At 53.5% G+C, this 22,127-nt stretch overlaps 1 protein-coding gene and 1 long non-coding RNA gene across 2 annotated transcripts; one reads left to right on the plus strand and one right to left on the minus strand.

Annotated features, from left to right (window-relative positions):
• Nucleotides 1-471: 471 nt before the first annotated feature.
• Nucleotides 472-6,135, plus strand: LOC133099512 (uncharacterized). Its single transcript, XR_009702348.1, has 3 exons — nt 472-668; nt 3,515-3,608; nt 5,915-6,135. It is a non-coding gene; the product is annotated as an uncharacterized LOC133099512 (long non-coding RNA).
• Nucleotides 6,136-10,734: 4,599 nt separating this feature from the next.
• Nucleotides 10,735-21,420, minus strand: SERPINH1 (serpin family H member 1). The gene is made up of 5 exons (XM_061204123.1): nt 21,295-21,420; nt 16,565-17,220; nt 15,275-15,373; nt 14,929-15,161; nt 10,735-11,740 (listed from the first exon to the last, which is right to left on the minus strand). The coding sequence occupies exons 2-5, from the start codon at nt 17,184-17,186 to the stop codon at nt 11,438-11,440; spliced, it is 1,257 nt and encodes a 418-aa protein (XP_061060106.1). The 5' UTR covers nt 17,187-17,220; nt 21,295-21,420; the 3' UTR covers nt 10,735-11,437.
• Between the last annotated feature and the right edge of the window lie 707 nt (nt 21,421-22,127).

Consider the following 22,127-nt stretch of genomic DNA (forward strand, 5'->3'; position numbering starts at 1 on the left):
TGCAGGCCACCGCCTCACCTGCATCACGCCCAGCTCTCTACTGCATTGGAAGAAGGCCCAGTGACGGAGGTGGTCGGCTCAGGCCCCCGCCCTGGGCTGGGGCGGCGAAAGGCGGGAAATAAACTAGATGCTCTTGGCCCTTCTCAGATGCAGACTTCATCCTTGGCCTGGTTCTTCCCAGCTGCAGCCATTTCCCAGCCCCTCCCCAGCACGCATCGTCTCCACCCCTCTCAATCCCTCCCTTCGGCGGTCTGGCGAATCCAGATAAAGGACTCCGGCGGGCCGCGGCCAGTAACCCCACCCGCCCAGACGCGGCTGCCTGAGGGAGGGAGGGGGGGAGGGGAGGGGGGAGGGGAGGGGAGGGGGGAGGGGAGGGGAGGGGGGAGGGGAGGGGAGGGGGGAGGGGAGGGGAGGGGGGAGGGGAGGGGAGGGAGGGGGAGGGGAGGGAGGGGGAGGGGAGGGAGGGGGAGGGCGGCGCCCCTTCCCAGCGGAGCGGCTTCGGAAGCGCGCCGGCATCCGAAACTCGGATCCCGAAGATGCCCAGGTTCCACCCAAGAGCCCTTAACCAGGCTCCCGGCTCTGAATCTGACAGCTGGGAATCCGACATGGCCCCAGTCCCCAGCCGCGGCCGTCCGCGCACGCGCACACCGTCTTGCCCATGCGGCCAGGTCAGTTTCCCCGTCTGGGCTCCGGGCCCAGTTGCCGGAGCTTCTCGGCGTGGGGTCGGGCCAGGGCCCGGGAGCGGGCTGGCTAGAGAAGCCTGGGGACCCGCGGGCGCGCGCCACCCGAAGGCGGGTCTGGGGGGTCCTCTTGGAGCTGGGCTGAGGCCTCGCTGGAGCCCCTGGTGGCGGATCCAGGGAAAGACTGCGCTTTTACTCCTCTCGCGCTGTGATCCCCGCCCTGAACACCTGCCGGGGGCACCCCCGCACTGCCTGGGCACTTTTTGGCATTTTTGTGTAGTGAGGAGGCGGTGCGTGCGGTTTCAGGATAGACCATGGGGCCAAGTCGTACTGCAGCGGCACCTTCCGTAGTCTTTGTCTTTGTCGCGGCGAGGATGGATCATCTAGAAGAAGGGGATGGGGAATGCACGCCATTCTCAGTCCGAAACCTGGAAATAATTTTTTGCAACAATTTCCAGCCCTCCACTTCCAATCCGTCACTAAGACCTGCGCCCTCTACCAGCTAAATAAATGGTGAATCTGCCTTCTTTTCTCTATCTCTGTGGCCACCCCCTCTTACGTCACACATATCACAGTTTGTAATTCTGTATGTGAATTACATGATGGCACTCAGGGTGTAAGAAATGAGGCATTTCTTTATTCTGATAAATCAAATTAAATCAAGTTGGAGCCCCTCCTCTCACTGCCAGAGTGGGCAGGAACTCTAGTATTAGTCATTTTCCCGGAGCCTCACCCTGTCCCTAGGTCCAGGAGGCTTAGGCCATCCTGAGAAGACACATAGGTTGTCACTATGGCTGCCCCCCCCCGCCCCCCCGCCCCCCCGCACCACGTTTGGCTGCGGAGCTCCCAAAGCCTGCCCAGGTTGTGTGGTGTTAATGCCATTCCCCAGATACTCCTGTAGCCATCCACATCTGAGCCCATCCCTCAGAGGCCCCGTAATCCAGACCCCCCAGCTCCCTGCCCTTTCTACACACCCCCATTCCCAAGTCAGGCCACTCTACCCCCTCATCCATCAAAGCACCTACACTTTTACCCCCTCTCCATCTCAGCCCATCCAGTTTAACATCCTCTGTGAGCTTAGACCTGATTCTTGGGGGGGCAAGGGCTGCATCATCTTATATTCTCACCAGCAACATATGAACGTTCTAGTTTCTCCACATTCTTGTCAACACTTGTTCTTGTCCATCATTTTTATTATAGCAGTGATTTCTTTGCCTATTACAGAATCTTCCATTCTTGCCTACACACCCAATAGATATGTAATAACTATGTGTTGAGTGGATGAATAGGAAAACAGGAAACGGAAGGTTTGGGCAGGAGGATGAACTCAGTTTGGTACATGTTGAGTGGGAGATGCTTTGTATCTAGGAGACTTCTGGATATAGTAGCCTCAACCTGGGACAGGGTCTAGGATGAAGGTAGAGATGGGGACCTCATTAAAATGTGGGCCTCACTAGCCCTGGGAAGTTATGTGAGGCCATAAGAAAGGGTGCATTTACCCAAGGAGAGTGTGGAAAGTGAGAGAAGGATCCAAGACAGAGCTTTGGGAAACACCAACATTTAAGGGACAGGAGAGGAAGGAGGCCCTGAGTGGAGCCTGCCACAGCGCAGCAGAGAGGTCAGAAGAGAACTGGAAAAGATTGCCACCTTGGAGAAAGCATCAAGGAGGAACGGGTCAACAGGATCAGAGACATGAGTGCTTCCCTGTGAGATGGATTATTAAAAATGTCCATTGAACAAAATGGGTAAAATGTCAATACCTATTGAAGTTGTGTGATGGGTACGTGGAAGTTCATTACACTATTCTCTCAACTTTCATGCACATTTGAAATTTTCCATATTTCCAAAATAATTTTTTAAAGTATCCATTGCACTAACAATGAGGAGATCACTGGTGAACTTGGCATTTGCAGAGTCTCTGGAGTGGAGAGAACAGAAACCCAATTCCAGTAAATGGGGGACTTTAAAGGGGGAGAAATCATGTATATCATACCTGACACATGATTCACTAATATTCCAGGAAGCAATCACTGGGCATATATACCCCAAGTATTCCTGAGAAAAGAGAAGATTGTGTGTGACAGGCATTAATTTTTCATAGTTGCTGGTGCCTCCCACACAAGGACCATTCTCAACAGGCCCAGCAGCCAGCCAAGAGCTCTTCCTCAAAAGGAGGAAAATTGCTTGCCAAGGGGTGCTGGCTTTGCTCCTAACTCCTAGGTACTCCGTTGAGGTTCTTTTCTCGGCGTTTGCCACAGGCTCAGACATCGTCCCCATCTGCTGCAGATACCTGAATCACCTTTGGATCTGCTGGGTCATCAGGGCTATGAGCAAGCGCTGCCTGCCCTTCAGCCTGGACACCTGGAAGCCTTCTCTTGCTCGGGGCTCCACTCAAAGCTGGCAACCTTACTAGTTACTCCATAAATCAGAGCAGAACACCAAAATGTGACATACATTGCCACCAAAATACACAGAAACCCAACAAGTGTGCTTCTTTCTTACTACTACTAGGGGCAGAAAACAGCAAATTCCTTTCACTTTTCAGGATGTGACAATTTTATGTGTCAACTTGACTGGGCCATTGGGTGCCAAGATATTTGGTCAAACATTATTCCGGGTGTGTTTGTAAGGAATGAGATTAACATTGGATCTGTAGACTGAGTAAAGCAGATTGCCCTCCCCAGTGTGGGTGGGCCTCATCTAATTTGTTGAAATAGAACAGAAGGCTGAGTAAGGGAGAATTTGCTCTCTGCCTGGCTGTCTTCAAGCCAGGACATTGGTCTTCCCCTGCCTTCAGGCTGGAACTAAACACCATCCGCTCTCCTGCTTTTCAGGCCTTCAAACTTGGACTGGAACTATACCACTGGCTCTCCTGGGTCTCCAGCTCACAAACAAAAGATCACGGGACTTCTCAGCCTCCATAATCCTGTGAGTCAATTCCTTATAATACATCTCTTTGTATGTATCTCTATATACACGTATCTATAGCTGTATCTTCTATTGATTCTGTTTCTCTGGAGAACCCTGACTAATATATCTTTCCTGGCACGATCCAGACCACTGAACACCCAGAAACTTCACTCAGGGGGCAGGGCCCTATGTTCTTATGGGATTCATCTCCCATTCTCAGCACATTTGTATCTTATCAATGCATCTAAAGTACCTGCTACTTTCCACTCTCTGTATCCTAGGAACATGATGTAATCAGTGTAGAAGACAAGTATGATGTTGTGTGTTATGGGAGGATGATCAAAATCCCCACAGGTTACACTGTGACAGAGAATCAGAGACTTGGGGGAGTTTCAAGACAAGATGAGAAAGCTGTATTGCTGTCCCTGCCAAGAAAAAGAAAGCTGCTTCTGGTATTTTCCGTAGAGGAAGTTTAAAAAAAAATTCTTTTTCAGATAAATAGTTTCATATTAAGTAACAAAATATATGTATATTTGCTCCCATAAAAAGACCATACCTAGAATAGCAGCTGCTGGAATCATCTGAATAAGCTTATGATAATTTGTTGTCATTCTCCAAGACCTGTGCCTTCTGCACAGACCAAAGAAGTAAATTAAGTGGGATGTGATAGAAACCAGCCTACATCTCTCAAGTTTTGATGAGGGCACAAATTTCTGTGATTCTCCCAGATCTGTACCGTTTTATTGATTGGTAAGAAGAAAAAGTTCCAGAAGCTTCCACTTGGCCCTTTCTACCATAATGGCCCTTATTCCGCAGGTCTAGAGGCTCATGTGTGCTGTAAATTTCAATTATACACCCTGAAACTAAAAATACAATTGCAGGATGAGTCCAGGCACCATGCCTGGACTTGAGTCAAAACTCCAATTGTCACCTGACCCACCTGAGCCTCTACACAGTGGCTTTGTATGTCCTCAGGAATTAGCATTAGATAAACTCAAGGTCTGCTAATCCCTGAAAAGCCTGTGTATTTTCCTTTCACAGAGCACAGTTCTCTGGCAAATGGCCTAGGGCCCTTTGTGGAAGGTAGGCTGCTAAAAGGAAGATTTACAGTATATATCTGGGGTGCTATTGAAGGGGCCGCTCTGAAGGGTACTGACCTCTCTTCCATTCAGGGGGCTTTGGGTGAGAGACCAAAGTTCTCTTTCATAGTGGGTCAAATCAGGCTTCTGCTACCAGGCCTGGAGGGTTTTGTTTGTTGTTTTGCTTTGTTGTTTCTGTTATACATTAAGGAGGACTTAGAGGCTGCCTATCTATTTGGTCCCTTTGGTCCTATTTGGCCCTTAAACAATTAGTCTTTGTTAAAGACATCTGTGGGTTAGACCATTCTGAGTACCACTTGGCATCTGACGTCCCAGATGGCCAAGTGCTGCTGTCTGTGCTCTGCTCCCCTGGGATCCCATCATTTCCACTAAAATCATGGAGCCCATTTCTGTGGCAGTGTCTTTCACTAGTATCCCTAGCCTGCAGAGAACAAGTACTACATCATCTTTCAGAGATGCTCCCCTCACTAACATGTTTCTCCATGCCTTGGTGAAGGGAATTTCCTCCAGGCTCCATAAGAGAAAGTCGGGAGTTTGGAACTTGGCTTGGGAGTGTGTGAGTGGGTCACACAGGGTAAATCCACATCAACATTGCTCCCTGCCTTAGCACTGGATTCCTTCCTCTATGTTAAAGCAAGGAATTCTGGCATTTCAATATCAATTAAGCATAGGCCTCAGCTGAATCCAGGTTTCAGTCAACCAGCTAAGCAAACAATGCAAACCACTCCTAGCTGCTCAAACTGGCACACTGACTCTAGAATCTTAGGTAAATGTACCCATATTAATAAATCCAGCCCAGTGAAAATTGTGCTCCTCCCTCCATGTACTAGCACCCACAGAAAACATTCCCACATGTATTATCCAGACTTTTTGGTGATATAAATTAGCAAAATCTTGCAATTCTTTTGATGTGGCTGCTTCTTCCTCCCCCATCTGACTCTGGAACTAGTCTTCTGAGACAGGAAAGTGTCTAATTCCAGTTATGGGACTGGAGACAATGGGATTGGTGCGTAAAGAGGCTTGGCCTCCCCCTGTGGGGTAGATTGAAATCGTGCCCATGATATTTTGCTGCTCCTTCCATCCAGACGTGAAGTCTCTTTTTCACCCCTCGAATCCAGGCTGGCCTCGTGACTTGCTTTGACCAACAGGATATGATGGAAGCGACATGATATAAGCTGCAGAGCCCAGGCCTCAGAGGCTTAGCTCCTGCCTTTATCCTCTCAGAATCCTGAGGCCACCACTGTGTCAGGAAGAAGACGGGGATGCAGGTCAACGTAAGAGAGAGGCTCAGCACCCAGCCATCCCAGCTGAGCCCAGCATCCAGTGGATGCAGTCACCCGAGCGAACCCAGACAAGACGAGTTAGAAGGACTGCCCAGCCAACCCGCAGAACTGTGAAAAAGAATGAATTGTCATTTTAAGCCACTAAGTGTGGAGTGGCTTGTTTCTCTGCAATAAACAACTAAAACACTTTGCAGGGTAACTTCCAAGACAAGGTCACTTCAAGGTCTTCAGGCAAGGCAGCTTGTGCTGCACGGGGGTTTACTGGAGCTAGGGGTGCTCTAAATCATCCAAATCCTGCCATATGGCCTCTAATTCCCTCCCTGAGATCAGTGCCCTAAATTTCACCTGAGATCTAGCAGCACTGTGAATTCAGCTGACAAACTGACAATGTAATTTGTTGACTGCAGCATCAAGCTCCTGTCTTGACAAGTTATATAACATAGCTTAGCTCTCCCCTCCTGTTGGGCCTCCTCTCGCCTCCCCTCTTGAGTTTGTCATCTCTGGTTTACACCAAGACAGAAGAATGACATGAAAAAAAAAGGAAGTCTGAGAGCTGACCGCTTCTCAGTAGGTGTATTTGAAGTGTCAGAACACTTTCTAATTCTTGCTGGAACAGCCAGGTGGATCAGCTCGTGCCCGGACATGTGGACTCCGTGCTCCCCCCACAAATGAAACAGTGGTGGTAGGCGTGTAGGGGAGCTGAGCAGACATGTCCATGTCACAGAGAGAGAGGAAGAAAGGTGACAGCAAGAGGTATGGAAGGACCAAGTCCCCCCCAAGAGCACCTGGAGGGAAAATGCGGTGCGTGCTGCCCAGAGATGCTTCCCCAGAGCTCTGGGAGTACAGAGGCAGCTGCGCTTCTGACAGGGGCCCAGGAAGGGTCTCTGGAGAGTCGGTAACCTTTGAGATAGGCTTTGAAGGATGAGGAGGGCTCCACTGGCAGAGGTGGGGGGAGACCTGATACCAGCAGAAGAGGCCACATGAGCAAAAGGAGAGGGAGGAAGTCCGGGGGAGGGGATAAGTCACGCCGGGGCTGTGGGAGAAGGAGGGAAATTGGAGCAGTGGGAGTGGCAAAACCAACTGCTCTGCTCCTGCAGAAACGTTCACTGACCTCGGGGCCTCCCCGTCAGCCTCCTCCTCCCAGCCTCTCTCAGAGCAGTTCAGCCCAGCACCTGGCAGCCAGGCCTCCCTCTATCTCACCCCCACCCTCCCCCAGGCCCCTCGCTGTGTCCCAAGCTCCCGTGGCCCTTCCAGCGGCTGCACCTCTGTTCACGCTGGGCCTCTCTTCCAGAATGCCTCTTCCCCTCTTTCCTACCAACCTCTAGCACCTCTTCTTCCAGGAAGTCTTCCCTGACCACTTCAGCTCTGCCTGACCCCCAGGTTGTATGGCATGATGGAAAGAATCAGGCTTTAAAGTTGTGGAGATCTGGGTTCAAATCCCAGCTCTGCAGTATGATCTTGATTTATTTACCTTCTCTTATTAATAGTTAATATTTCTCGGCCACATATTATTTGCCAGGTACCATGGGTTACCTCATTTCATTCTCACCACAGCTCTATGAGGTACTTACTATTATCATTCCCATCTTACTAGTGAGGAAACTGAAGCTCAGGGAGGTTAAGTATATGGCCCAAGGCCACACAGCTAGGAGTGGCAGAACGGGTTTCCAGTCTGGTCTGCCAGGCTCCAATGCCTCTGCTGCGAAGCACCAAAGCACCCACTGGACCACTTCCTTTGAATGAGCATTTATTAGGCACTTCCTATGTGCCAGGCATTGTGCTGGGTTTAGGGATGTGGCCAGGGCGTGGGCAGACAAGGGCTACTCTCAAGGAGGTTTTAGCTGCGGGGACTGGAGTAAAGATTATATAGAATCCCATTGGTTACTGACCACCTCCTATAAACCGTGGAGCACGGAGCTCACGCGTATTGACCACCTCTCTCCTCCACAGCCAGCTGACCTGCGCTCCCATACGTGCCAGGCTCTGTCACTGACCTGCTAGGTAGCCTTGGGCTGGTCACGTTATTCTCTAAACCCCAGTTTTCTCATCTATAACTTGGGATGGTAATAGCTACCCCTGAGGGAAGCTCTAAGAATTAAGAGCTTCCCTCAGGGGTACCCGGCCAGTGCAGGGCACATAGTCGGTGCTCAGTAAAAGTTAATCCCCATCTCCCCACACTGGCACTCACATCCAGGACCCACACAGTGCAGCAGGGTCATCATCGCTCTGAGACTTTTAGCAAGCAGTGGTGGAAATAACAAGGAGGTCCCTTCAGTGGCCTCCAGGTGGCAAGAAAGCTCCACACAGAGCTGTGATGGGCCATCAAGGGCGCTGACATGGCTGGTCCAGCCCCAGCCCAACCTTGACCTATCCACCTCCACCACCTGCCCTTCACACCAGCAACCCCACCCCTCACTGTGAGGTGGGAGCACAGACCTCCCACCAGCCTCCTGCCTGTGCCCGGATGGAGGCAGGTGGCCTCAGGGCCCCCTTTGTGTCATCTGGGCAGCCCCACACTCAGCCCTGCCTTCCTTCACTGCCCATGCCCACCTGGTGGGGAAGCTGTTGCAGGCTGAGCTTTGGGTCCAGGAGTCCCAACTTCTAGTCCAGTCTCCCCATCTCTGAACTATACCTGTGTGAGTAGGAAGACTTCCCACCTAACTGGGCTATTGTGGGGATTAAGTGGGACAATGTATATAGACTGTGAGGTTATGCACCTTTCCTATTAAAATCTGGCCAGTTCCTCTCCTGCCCTTTCTGTGTGTCATGGAGGAAGAACAACTCTCCAGCTGGCTAGGAGCATTTCCCAGCTCAGCCCCACTGGCTGTGGAGCCTCAGGCAGGTCACTTAACCTCTCTCAGCCTCGGTTATCTCACCTGTAAAATGGGAATAATCCCTACCTAGCCAAGCTGTTAGGAGGCTGGGATAAAATTTATATATATCAAGTGACCGACATGGTGTTCGGCACATAGTAGAAGCAAAATACAAAGGAAGGACCAGCTGGTATTATTAAAATCATTATTCTGATCAAGAAATGCCTACTTACCCTTCAAGGCAGCCCACATGTCACTTCCTCCTGGGAGTCTTCCTTGATCTCCCCATGACAGTCATGGCACCCACCCATGGCACCCTTCTGGATTCCCGAAGCCCTGGTGACCTTCTAACACAGCTCTTTCACTTAATAAAATATGTTTTGAGTGCCTTATGTGTGTATGACACTGAATTTGAGTGCAGGACATACAGTGATGAACAAGACATGGGGACTTCCCTGGTGGTGCAGTGGTTAAGAATCTGCCTGCCAATTCAGGGGACATGGGTGACCTACAACTACTGAGCCCACATGCCACAACTACTGAAGCCTGCGCACCTAGAGCCCATGCTCCGCAACGAGAAGCCACCGCAATGAGAAGCCCACGCACCGCAACGAAGAGTAGCCCCCGCTCGTCGCAACTAGAGAAAGCCCACACGCAGCCAAAAATAAATAAAAATTTTTTTAAAAGTCATCGTCCCTATTCTCTTGGAGCTTCCATTCTAGTAGTGGGGACAGACCAAATGTGTCAATAGGTGGATAACTTAGGAGCACTGAGTCAGTAAAACGAGAAAACATAGTAAAGAAACTGATGTTGTGGAGGAGCTGCTTATACTGGGTGGTTAGGGAAGGTCTTGTGGAGTAGATGACATTTAGGCTGAGTTCTGGATGACAAAAAAGCAGCCTTGCAAAGATCTAGAAGAACCACTTGCCAGAAAGAACAGCTAGTGCAAAGGCCCTGAGGCAGGAGAGTAAGTGTGGCATGTCCGGGAACAGAATGATCCAGGGGACTGGAACACAGTGAGTACCGAGCATACTTGTCACTGTCCCTATGTCTCCACTTCTAGATGAAGCCTCTTGAGGGCAGAGATCTAATTTATTGGGTTCACAGCACAGAACAGACCTGGAGTTCTGAACAGCTGTGTTGCATTATGGTAATAATGGGAGTGAATCAGCTGGCCCTTCTGCAGCCCCATTCACATCTTGGAGGACTCCAACTAGGTTGCCCAGCCAGGCAGGGACTCCCTCCTTGGACCAACAACCCCCAGGGCAGAGTTATTGGCAAACGGAAGCTGGAGAGGTGCCCAGAGAGAGGTAGTGACCTGCCCAAAGTCACACAGCCAGCAAACAGCAGAGATGGGTCATGAATCCAGTTTCCTCTGTTCCTCTGCCTCCCTGGCCACTGGTCTTCTGTCCCGTGCATCCCACTTGCCCTCTCCCTCCCTGAGCTGTGATGTCAGGAGCCCCAAGGACCATGAAAGGTAACCAATGTGAGGACTGTATCAGGTCCCTCGTCTCCTGCTGCAAACCCAAACACAGAGCAAGGTTCCCACAAGCTCCTTCTTCACAAAGTCCTGCCCAGCTGGGCAGCCTGAGCTTGTGCCCTCTGGCCCTGGATGTGGATGAGGTCAGCTTTAAGTGAAAGCCTAGGGGGCTGAAGACTGGGACCCTAGGGCCCTGCACAGCAGGACAGCAAAGCTCTGGGCTCCAGGTCCAGCGCTGTCATTCCGGCCCTGCAGCCACAATCTCTCCAGGGCAGCCAGAGCCAAAACAATTTCCAATTCAGCACATAGTGGGCCTGCCACACGGTATTATCTGCAGTTATCTGCCAGGATTTCAGGGCCTGACAAGGGCTATTAGTAGCAAACGTGGCTTAACAGAAGGAGCCCTTATCCCCGGGGAAGAATGAGATGGGAATCTCTGATCCAATCCCCTTCCATGCTCTGGCAAAATTTCACTGGAAAATTTTATTGAAAAAAACAATTGTACAAATAAGTTCTTTGTTTGACAGCAACAAAGGCTCATTTCCCCCCTTTCCTCCCCATCTTTGAAAATCTGTAAAAGGAAAAAATAAATGTTCATCCCCATGATGCCTGACTGGAGTCTGCCCAAGAGCTCCCCCTGCCCCCCCATAAGCTATACCCGACCCCCTCACTGGGGTCAGACCCATGGAGTGGGGGCGGGGGGTACGTGTCCCAGGGGCTGCAGCACCTAGTTTTATAGTTGAGGGAAGTTAGAAGATTGGGAGGGAGCTGGGGAGGGGCTGAGGTGGTGGTAGTATCAGGAAGAGGGCCCCCATTCCATGAGGGCTTGGCTGAACCCCCAGCTCGATTCCGTCTCACAGATGAGAAAGCACACGGCTATAAATATGAACACTGACGGAGGCAGGCTGGATCCCAGGGCTCCACGACTACTGCCCAGCTCCCACAGGATGTGGGGTCTCTGGGCTCAGCATCCTGACATCTGGGGGCCCGTGTCCAGGCAGACTGAATCCTGGCTCGGAAGGTCTGCTCAGACACAGCCAGTCACCCTGTTTTCCCACCCCCCACCCCGTGGACTATCCAAGGTCAGTACCTCAGCTCCCCACCCCCATAGCACCCATGTGTCTCAGGAGCCTCCCGCTGCCCCCTGCCATCCCACACCCACCCTGGGGCCCTATAACTCGTCTCGCATCTTGTCGCCCTTGGGCCGGACCAGGCGCCCAATGAACAGCAGGGAGCCGCTCTGGGTGTCTCGAACCAGGAAGATGAAGGGGTGGTCGGCGTAGAAGAGCTTGGGGCTGCGCAGCTCCTCACGCCCATAGATGTCCTGGTCGAAGGGGTTGCCGTCTGTGTCCCACTCGAAGGCGGTGGCGTGGAACACACTGGCCAGGTACAGGTCCTTCTTGCCGGACATGCGAGACAGGTCTGCCTTGTTCTTGTCGATGGCCTCAGTCAGACCCAGCCCAGCCAGGTGTTTCTGCAGGACCAGATAAGTGCCGGTGAGGCCACGGTGGGTAAGGCTCCTAGACCCTCACCCTCCACCCACACCGCCTGCTGTCTCCTCCCGTCTCTTCCTCAGAGCAGAGATTACCACTCCCTGCCACCTTCTGTGTGCCAGACATGGTGTGGGCACTGCCAAGCACTGCTTTCCTAATTCTCATGAAAACCCTGCAAGAGCTTCCAATCACCACTTCACAGATGAGGAAACTAAGGCTCAGGGGGAAAAGGCAGAATTTATGCCTGGCCCTGCCGAGCCACCTTGACCTGTGCTTCTCAAACTGTGGGTGGTGGACCGCCAGCATCAGCATGCCCCAGGGGCTTACAGGAAGCGCACGTTCCCTGACTCCAGCCCAGAGCCACTGAATCACAATCTCTGGGGGGGGGCTGGGAACCTTTCTGAACCAACTCTCCAGGTAATTCTTGACACGCTCAAGTTTGAGAAAGACTGTCCTAAGGACAGCTATGACCACATCACTCTGGGGTTTAAAACCTTTCCAGAGTGATATGATGTCTGGGATTTGCTTCAAAATAATCTGATGGGGGGGCTTCCCTGGTGGCGCAGTGGTTGAGAATCCACCTGCCAGTGCAGGGGACACGGGTTCGAGCCCTGGTCTGGGAAGATCCCACATGCCGCAGAGCAACTGGGCCCGTGAGCCACAACTACTGAGCCTGCGCATCCGGAGCCTGTGCTCCGCAACAAGAGAGGCCGCGATAGTGAGAGGCCCGCGCACCGCGATGAAGAGTGGTCCCCGCTCGCCGCAACTAGAGAAAGCCCTCGCACAGAAACGAAGACCCAACACAGCCAAAAATAAATTAATTAATTAATTAATTAAAAAAATAATAATAATCTGATGGGGGAGGAATGGGTGTGTATAAATGAATCCTTATTGGTCATGAGTTGACGATGGTTGATGTTGGGTGATGGATACATGAGGGTTCCTGATACTAATCTCTCTATTTTTAATATATTTTTATACATTTCCATAGTAAGAAGTTAAAACGCACACACACACACACACACACACACACACGCCCTCTTCCAAGGCTCTGCACAACCCCTGGAAGCCAAGGACAAGCTCTTTCCTGTGAACTGTGCTTGCATTGCAGCCTTAACCCTCAGCATGTCCCACTCTGCTCTCCACTCAACAGCCTCCCTGAAACTGCATCCTCGATGGCATCTCAGTGGCTACCCTGTCTTTGTAGGGCCCTTAAGACTCCATGTCTTCTGGGAAGGCTTTCCTATCCCACAAGACTGGAGCCGCGCCTCTCTGGGCCTCAGCACCCCTGGCCTCCCTCTGTCTATCAGTGTGTGGTCCTGTCTGTCTCTCCCACCTGGCTCAGAGCTCCCTCAAGGCAGGGCCCATATTCAGGGCTCTCCCTGGCTCTCAGTGCAGAAGAGGTGGCAGTAAAGGACTGTCGGCTGAGTGAACAGCAGCTTTCAGGGCCCAGGCTTCTGCGGGACAGTGCACTTCCCCAGCATGGCCAAACGGGCATGAGACCTAGGGATCTGAGAGTCGGGGTGTCCTGAGACAGGCATTCTAGGCCCAGCTATTCCAGTCCCCATGACTTTGCATCACCCTCTTGGAATTTCCCAACTCAATCTATTGCAGGGTAGCGGGTAGTGTGTCCACCCAGGGTGCCAGAAAAACACAGGAGAAAGAAGGGAAGTCAGATGACAGCAACTGCAGGAGAAGGGGCTGGGGTAGAGTCGGGACAAGCACAAGAAGGAGACGGGTGGCTCCTCTCTGGAAACCCTCAGTGCTGTCTACAGTACAGACCACACAAGCTCCACTAGTCTCTGGTTTGAAGCCTAAGCCCCATCTCGTCTCAAGCTTTCTCTCTCCACGCTCTCTCAGCAGCAAGTCTGAAACAATTCTGTAGGTGAGAGACCTGCCAAGGAATCATTTCTGGAATCCAAGGGAGGAATGAGATGAAAGTTTTCCCTTTTGAGTAGAGGAAAAAATCTTTCTCTCCTGATTGACAAAAAGGCCATCCTGAGTTTTCACCTTGAGAACTAACTGCAGCTCCACTGCCCACTAGCTAGGGTGACCTTAGCAAGACACTGCTTCTCTCCGAGCTGCTGCCCACCACCCAGAGTGGTCATGAGGGAGAAATAATGTTGAGCGGGTTTGGTTAAGTTTCCAGCCAAGTGACTCAGAGCTGAAAGCCATTATTAGTCTTATTACTGCATGGGGGACAATCCTCCAGCTTGAACAATCTATACACGCATACCCCAGAGATATCGCAGGTTCGGTTCTAGACCACCACAATAAAGTGAATATTGCAATAAAGTGAGTCACATGAATTTTTTGGTTTCCCGGTGCATATAAAAGTTATGTTTATACTATACTGTAGTCTATTAACTCTGCAATAGTATTATGTCTTAAAAAATCAATGTACATACCTTAATTAAAAATACTTTATTGCTAAAAAATGCTAACCATCATCTGAGCCTTCAGGGAGTCAATCTTTTTGCTGGCGGAGGGTTTGAAATACTGCGAGAATTACTGAAACGTGACACAGAGACACGAAGCGAGCAAATGCTGTTGGAAAAGTGGAGCCAATAGACTTGTTTGACGCAGGATTGCCATAAGTCTTCAGTTTGTAAAAAAACGCAGTAAAGCGAAGCACAATAAAACGAGGCATGCCTGCACTTTGGGGCACTTCAGACTCTGAGAGGCAGCACAGCCTAAGATTAAGGGCATGGCTTGGTGCTAGATGTCTGAGTTATTGACAATGTGAATTTGGATATGTTATTTAACTTTTCTGAGCCTCACTTTCCTCATCTGTAAGATAAGGTTGATAGTCCTACCTAATAAAGTTGTTTTGAGAATTAAGAGTTTAATACATACAAAGTGCTTAGGAAGAGTGCCTAGCATACAGCACGTGCTCAATTATATTGGGTTGGCCAAAAAGTTCGTTTGGGTTTTTCGTACGATGTTACAGAAAAACCTGAACGAACTTTTTGGCCAACCCAATATTTAGCTATTGATGTTATCACCATCTTCCCAAGGGCAGGGACCATGCCTCCTTCCCCAGCACAGCCCAGTACTGCCTGGACACCCAGAGGGGTTCAGGACAGACCTGCTGAGCTGGTGAATGGGTGCCCCATGCGCCATGCCCCCCTCCAAGCCCTGCAGGCCCTTGAGTTGGGCCATCCCTCACCTGCAGGTCGTGGGTCACCTCCACCACACCCTTGGGCAGGGAGATGGCAACAGCCTTCTTCTGCATCTTCCCCATCCAAATCTTCAGCTGCTCTTTGGTCAGCAGCTTCTCAAGGCGCTCAAGGGGCTCCACGTGGTGGGGCATGATGATGATGAGGCTGGAGAGCTTGTGCGCCAGGGGCATCTCCACAATTTGCAGCTTCTCCTTCTCGTCATCATAGTAGTTGTAGAGACCTGGGAGAAGAGCAGAAACAGCGCTGGGCACACTGTGGGGCGGGGGCGGGCCAGGCCCCAAGCACCCTCAAGCCCCCACTTTGCCCCCCAACCCTGCCCTGCAAGGCACCTACCTGTCCGGTGCATCATGGTGACACCCACGGTATAGGAACGGGTCACCATGAAGCCTCGGTTGTCTACCATCTTGTGGTGGAATCTCTCATCCCAGTGCGCTGTAGTGGGAAGTAGAACACAAGGTCAGAAATAGATGTCCCCATCTTGTCAAGACACTCCCCTCAACTGCATACCCTGGATTTTTCCCTGCTCAAGGCCTTTGTTCAAGTCTTCAGGGCTCAACTGCAGCCCACCTCCCCCCGAGCATCCAGCCCACAGAGTACATGTTCCCTGCTTTGGGGTTGTGGGTCTTGGCCCCAGGACATGCTGCCTGAAGATATGGCTCTCTATATTTAGGGCCTACCTGTTTCCACATGACAGGGGGTGCCTTCAGAAGGAGGACCCTTGCTCAGCTACCACCAAGTTCACCTCCGCCCTGACAACTGTCAGGCATTTGCGCAACATGCACTGAGCTAGACTTCCCACCCCACCTGCTAACTGAGGTCTGTGCCCTGGGCAGGGGATGCCCCAAGACCACCCTTAATTCTTGTCTGCCAGCCCTGTCTCTGTGCCCCCAAAAATGACCCAAAAAACCATGAATATGTGACAGAGGCATGAGACCTGCCCTATGTCACATACAGACCTGTATTCACATTCAGTCTCAGTCACCAACTGGCTGCAAGACCTTTCACCCCTATCTTGGTCTCTTCATTTGTAAAAGAGGGGTCACCTCATCCTCACAGCATGCCGTGAGAGGAACAGTGCTATCCATACAGGTACTCAAAAATACACATTAAGCCCAAATCGAATCTTCAATTCAAGATGCACCTGGACCTGAGTCCGGGCTCTCTCCTCCTAGCTGAGCCTCAGTTTCCTCACCTGTGAAATGGAGGTAACACCACCTGCCCCCAAAGTTGCTTTGAGGGTTAGTAATGATCACAGATGTGGAGCCTTTCTCCAGCTCATTACTGAGATAGAATTGATTACTAAATTTGATTCCAAGACAAGCAACAACACTCTGATGTGATGAAACATGGTAGGAGCACATCTTATGGAGTCCTTCGGTGGGGCTTGCATCTCTGTCCCATTCCTTTAGACACAACACTACACCTCTCTGAATCTAGTTTCTCGTATGTAACAAGAGCTCAATAACCGTGCCTCCCTCTGGGTCCACGGGTTGTTAATGAGGACTGAAGGAGCCCCAGCCGTGGTGCTCAGCACCGGGAACACTGATCTGATTTGCCAGGGGCGGGGCTCCGGGGAGAGGAGGCCCCGCCCCACCGCGCCCTGCCCCGCCCCTCCAGACTCACGCTTGAAGAACATAGCATTGACCAGCAGCGCGCCATCTGTGCGCTCCACGTCCTTGGTGACCTCGGGCAGCTTGCCGTCGGTGGTCTGCGCCGCCCACTCGTTGATGGACTGCAGGGCGCTGCGCTTGTCGCGGAAGTTGATCTTGGAGTGCTCGCAGTTGTAGTGCTGCTTGCTGCTACGCACGAAGTCGTCTGCGAAGCTCACCGAGCTGGGCCCATACAGGCGGCTGCCCAGCTTCCAGGTCACGTTGCGCGCCGTGCTGTTGCTGAGCGAGCGCAGCAGCTCGCCTAGGCCCGCGTGCACCTCCTCGTCGCGCAGCTGCTCGGCGCTCAGCACCGCCTTGGCCTGCGACGCCGTGGCCGCCTTGCCGCCCAGCGACACTAGCCCCAGGGACGAGGCCACCACCACGGGCGACAGCAGGATGTTCTCCACCGCCTGGTCCTTGGCCATGGCCTGGTACAGGCTGAAGGCCAGGCCGGCGCTGCGCTCAGCCAACGTGGCTGCCTTGGGGCTCAGCTTCTCTGCGGGGCCGGGAGCTGCTGCGGCCGCGGGTTTCTTCACCTCGGCGGCCAGGGCTCTGGCCAGTAGGCAGAAGGTGCTGATGAGCATGAGGGCACGCATGGCTGGGAGTTGGGTTGTGAGCACCACGGAGGACCTGTGAGGGTGGCAGAGAGAGGGCGGCCCTGAAGCCCTAGTCGTTCCTCTCCAACAACCATCCCTAGCCTTCTGGCTGTCACCAAGTCCCTTGGAGATGGGAGCAAGAGGACCCAGAGCTCTAGGGAGCCCGGACCTAACTCCGGGTTGCCCAGATTGGGGGTCTCCATCTGCCCACTCTCTCAGAGGCCTTCTTTGACTCCCTAGCCAAAGCAGGCAAGTCCCCACCTCAGCCCTATTGATTTCTTGCACTGAACTCAACATTTAGACTTATGTTTGTTATGTACTGTTTCCATCCCTAATTAGTCTGACCTCCAGGAGGGTTGGAAACCTAGCCAGTCTGGTTTCCCTCTATATCCCCAGTGCCTGGCACACTGCAGGCCTCAGCTGTTCCTGAATGAACAGAAACCAGGGCCACTTGCCCAAACCTGGGGTCTTCAGTTATTAGCTCTGATCTCATACAACCCTGGGGCCCTTTTCCAGTGGGGGAAAAAAAAGTGGTAGATGGGCTCAGGGTCTGCATGAAACTCAGGGGCCTGGACAAAGGATGTCATGTGGGGCGGAGGTGTAGGCCTGCTCCTCCCCGAATGCCTTTCCTTCTGCCCTGGGATGTTAATGAGTCACCATTGGTTCACTCATTAAGTGAGAGAGTCCAGATGCCCTACTCTGCTGCCCGAAGGGTGACCTTGAGTTCGCATGTGTGCATGTGTGTGTGCCCACCCCTCTCTGAGCCTCAGGTCCATTTTCCAAGTTGTACGGGTCTAGGTCTCCATGCCCAGGCTTCTGTCTCGGCAGGGACTTGCCTGCCTGTCTGCCCACAGCCCCTGGAGCGGATGTGTGAAATCCCCAGGACAAAAGCGGGGGGGGGGGGGGGGGGGGGAGGCAGGGGAGGTTTCCTGAGAGGAAGGATACTAAGGGAGAGGGTAAGTCACAGCTCAAAGGAACAATGACACCGACACCCCTTCACCAGAGGCTGGTGGCCAGATGTGTGTTCATTCTCCCAGGAAGCAGGGCCACCTCAGATTCCATTCTGCCCTCCCATCTGACAGTCATCACCACACATGCCCATCTACTCTGTGGCTTCAAGATTGCCCTCAGGTCCCCTCCTCAAACCACAGCAGTAGCAGTGGCCCCTAGGACAAGCCCCTCTCCCCTCTCTGGGTCCTCCCATCAGGACAGTCTCTCCACATGGACTTATTTCCACACTCCTCCACTTTGAGGTCATTTCCGCGTCTCCAGGCAGCACAACAGAAGAGGAGATGACATGGCAAAGGGAAGGTTTGGAAGGAACCGTGGTGATCCCACGGCTCTGGCAGATCCCATCTCGTGGTCCTCAAGAAGATGGAAAACTCAGAATCCTGGTGGACGACCCTCAGGCCTTGAGCCTGCCTGGGGAGCACTGGCTTTCTGCGAAGACTCTACTGCTGCAGCCATCCTGTGAACCAAGCCAAGTCCCCCCTCCCTGGGCTGCCACCTCCTTGGAGGTGCAGTGCAGAGGAGAAGCAAAGGGTACATGAGGAGAGGTGGTGGGAGGAGGGAAGGCCACTGAGCCCCACAGCTGCCTGGGGGAAGGTATCAAAGAGATCTGTAGCCTAGAGTATGGATTGCAGAGGTAAGACAGAGTTTCACCCTAAAGAACAGATTGGGAAGGGAATATCTCAGGGCCCAGGCCACCTTCCTCCCAGCCGTAGCTACTTCCCCACCAGGCCTGGAGCCTCAAAGGCAGAGCAGCCATATAATTATTGTACAAACAAGGACACTTAAGAGAGTAAATTGGGACACTACTAGTTATTAGGCCAGGACAACAGGCATATGGTCATCCTATTCAAAGGCTGCCTTTAGTCCAGACAGCTGATGCCAGAGCTTGGACCTCTGCAGAGGCCACCAGCATCCCCTTGAGAGGCAGTCTCGGAGTCTAGTTCACAGCCTTGCCACGTGGCAGGCACTATCTTGACAGCCCCACCCCCAGCCAACCAGAACCTTAAAGGGCTGGGAGGGGCTTTTTAAGAAAGCTCCAAATGACTAGTTTGGGATTCCTCAGGCAGCCACACAGCTGCGCTCCTGTTCCTGCTCCTGCTCCGGGTGACGTGGCAGGCTGGAAATTGAATTATCTCCACCCGCCTGCAGAGGGGGGCTTCCAACCCGGGAAGCAGGAGGCCGGGGTTCAGGTCCCAGGGGGTGCCATGGAGCCTCCCTAGCCCTAGCTTCGAGCCCGCAACGGCACTCTCTGCAGGGAGATGTGCAGCTATGGAGAAGGACCGCCCTGTTAACCTAGCAGCAGGAACGGAGGAAGGCAAGTCACTGCAAGCAAGCCAGCCTCCCACAGCCCAGCCCCTGTTGCCACAGAGAAATCCTAGCCCTTAGGCCAAGGTTAGAAGATTTATACTCCCACAAAGAAAAATACACGATCCCAGAACCAAGGGCTGTGCCCACAGCTAGCCAGGCCAAGTTGAGACTGGGTTCCAGATTTTTGTAAGTAGAGGGAAGGGAAGCAGATGCTAGGGGGGGACCACCAGAAGGGCTCTCAAACACTTGAGGAGGGCTAAAGTACCTTGAAACTGCCTCAGGGGGAGGTCAATGCCTGCCTTTTTCATTCTGAAAGAAAACAGAAGAGTGAGGAGGATGGGATAGGGTAGAGCTGGCGTGGTGGTGAGGAGGGGGCCTGGTAGGCCCAGCCCCCGTACGGAACCCTGTCTACACTGCCCCTGGCAGAAGGAAGACGTAACCAGTCCCAGACCTACAAGGACCTTGGAGGTCATTCACTTCACCAAACAGCGGGAGAAACTGAGGCCAGAGAGGGGGCAGGGAGCCACCTCCAGTCCACCAAGGATCAGTGGGGGTCAGGCTTCCTAGCACAGGGCTCCTTCCTCCCAGAAGCACCCACAGAGCCCCTCCGGAGGGCTGGATGTGGTGTCCTGTTACACAGCCCGTGAAAAAACATTTCTGCTGGGAATCCCGGTGACCAGAGACAAAAGGAGGGGAGCCGGAGGCCTCAGGAAGGGGGGATGGGCAGATGAACTGCCTGAGGACAGAAGGGTGTGGTCCCAGCCAGAGACTTCCAGGGAACCAAAGCCCCCTGATTTTCCTCCGGCCTCCATCCGGCCTCCATCCGGGCCCTGCAGACCAGAGGGACCAGCCGGAAGCCTGGGAAGAGGAGGGGCCAGGCCTTCTGGCCATGCTGGAAGCGGTTTCATTCTTCTTCCACCACTCCAGCCGCCTCAGGAATGTCCCTAAGCTGGGGGCAGGGAACCCCGGCCTCTTAAGTAGCCTTAACCCTGCAGTTACTCCAGGAACCAGGTGGCGGTGGACAGAATTACAGCGGGTGACTCAAAGCCTTCTAGGGAGCTCCCCGTTCTCCCTTCTGTGGGGAGATGCAGACCTGGTCACCTCCTCACCGCTTTTTGGAGGGAGATGGGGGAGACTGGTGCTGGCTGCCATAACCTACACGTGCAGGCTGCTGATCAGAAATGGAGCCGCGGTCCTCCCAAACCATGGGGACCCCAAGAGCCAAGTAAAAGTCGAGACTATTTCACCTCCTTTTCCTACCACCCTACCTCAGGAGGCTCAGATGCCCCCCAGCAAGCCTGTGAGGAGGTTGGTCCACTGGCCCTTGGGCCTCAACCCCACAACTGGAGGCACCCCGACATGCAAAGCCAGCCTGGCCTCCCTGTCCCTGCTGGAAGGCGTTCCAGACCCCATCTCCTCCCTCCTTGATCCTGCAGAGGGACGAGCCTCAGCATACCGACTCCCAGCCCCACTGTTTCCTCTCTGCCACCAGCACCCCTGCCCCACACTTCTGCGGAACCCTGCACTTTTTCCGGGCCCTCTGAGTGCCCCGACTCCCCATCCCGGCTCTGATCTCTGCTCCGGCCCTCGGGCTCGCTCCGCCATCACCACCCAGCCCCGGGTTCTCCATGCCGAACCCTCCAGCTGTCCCCAAAGTGCCAGGGACTCCAGTTTGCGGGCTCTGGGGTGGCCCCTAAACCCTCCCGCGGTCCGCTCTCCCCTCTCGTTTTCTTGAGCACCCCCAAAGCTCCCGCCGCTCCCGCCGGCCGCCCCCGCCCCTGCCCCTCACCTGGCCGGGATGGGCTGGCGCGGGGACCGCAGTCACAGTGCCGCACTAGAGCCGCGAACGGATTCCACTCTCCGCCGCGCCCCCGCTCTCCAGATCTATATATGGCGTTCCCCCACCCCACCTCCCGCCCGTCCCGAGAAACTTCTGGAAAGTTAGAAAAGCTTCCGGAGGGCGCCCCGGCTCCGTCAAAAAAAGCCAAAGACCTCCCCCAAACCGACCCGGCTCCCGCCCCTCCCTCTGCGGGCAGTCACCCGGCCCCTGGGTCCTACTGCCCCCCTCATCGGGCGGGGTCGCGGCACCCGGGGAGCCCCTGCCTTGAGGCTGGGTGCCCGGGGTTCGCACGACTGCAGAGCGAGCGGGCATCCTTCGATTCAGCTGAGACTCTGCACCCTAGCGGAGCTCGGAACGCTTAGCTGGAGGGGACGTGGGTCTCCAGGGTCCAACTCCCCGGAGAGGAGCCCCCTAACACCCCAAGGCTCTTTGCACAAGCCAGCTTACCCCTGATTGCACATTCCTTCCAGCACCCCTTTCCCTGCGCCTCCAAGTGGATCCAGTCCCCCATTTTTGAGCTGAAACTTAATTGGGTTCCCCTACACGCCCCCTCCTCAGTCAGGGCCCCTCTCCTTCCTCTCAGGGGAGGTGGGCAGAGGTTGGGAGGCAGCACCCTTCTCCATGTGCAGTTTATCCTGAGCACCGTGGAGCTCAACCTCAGTGGCCACCCCGACAGGAAGGGTGGTCGGGCCAGTCCCAGTACCTGACCCTCACCCAGGAAAGTATTGGAGACAACTGGGAAACACCACGTGGTCTGCCTGGGCCTGGAGGGGTGCACAGGA

The sequence above is a fragment of the Eubalaena glacialis genome, chromosome 10, assembly GCF_028564815.1.
Source record: "Eubalaena glacialis isolate mEubGla1 chromosome 10, mEubGla1.1.hap2.+ XY, whole genome shotgun sequence".
Classification (NCBI taxonomy): Eukaryota; Metazoa; Chordata; class Mammalia; order Artiodactyla; family Balaenidae; genus Eubalaena; species Eubalaena glacialis.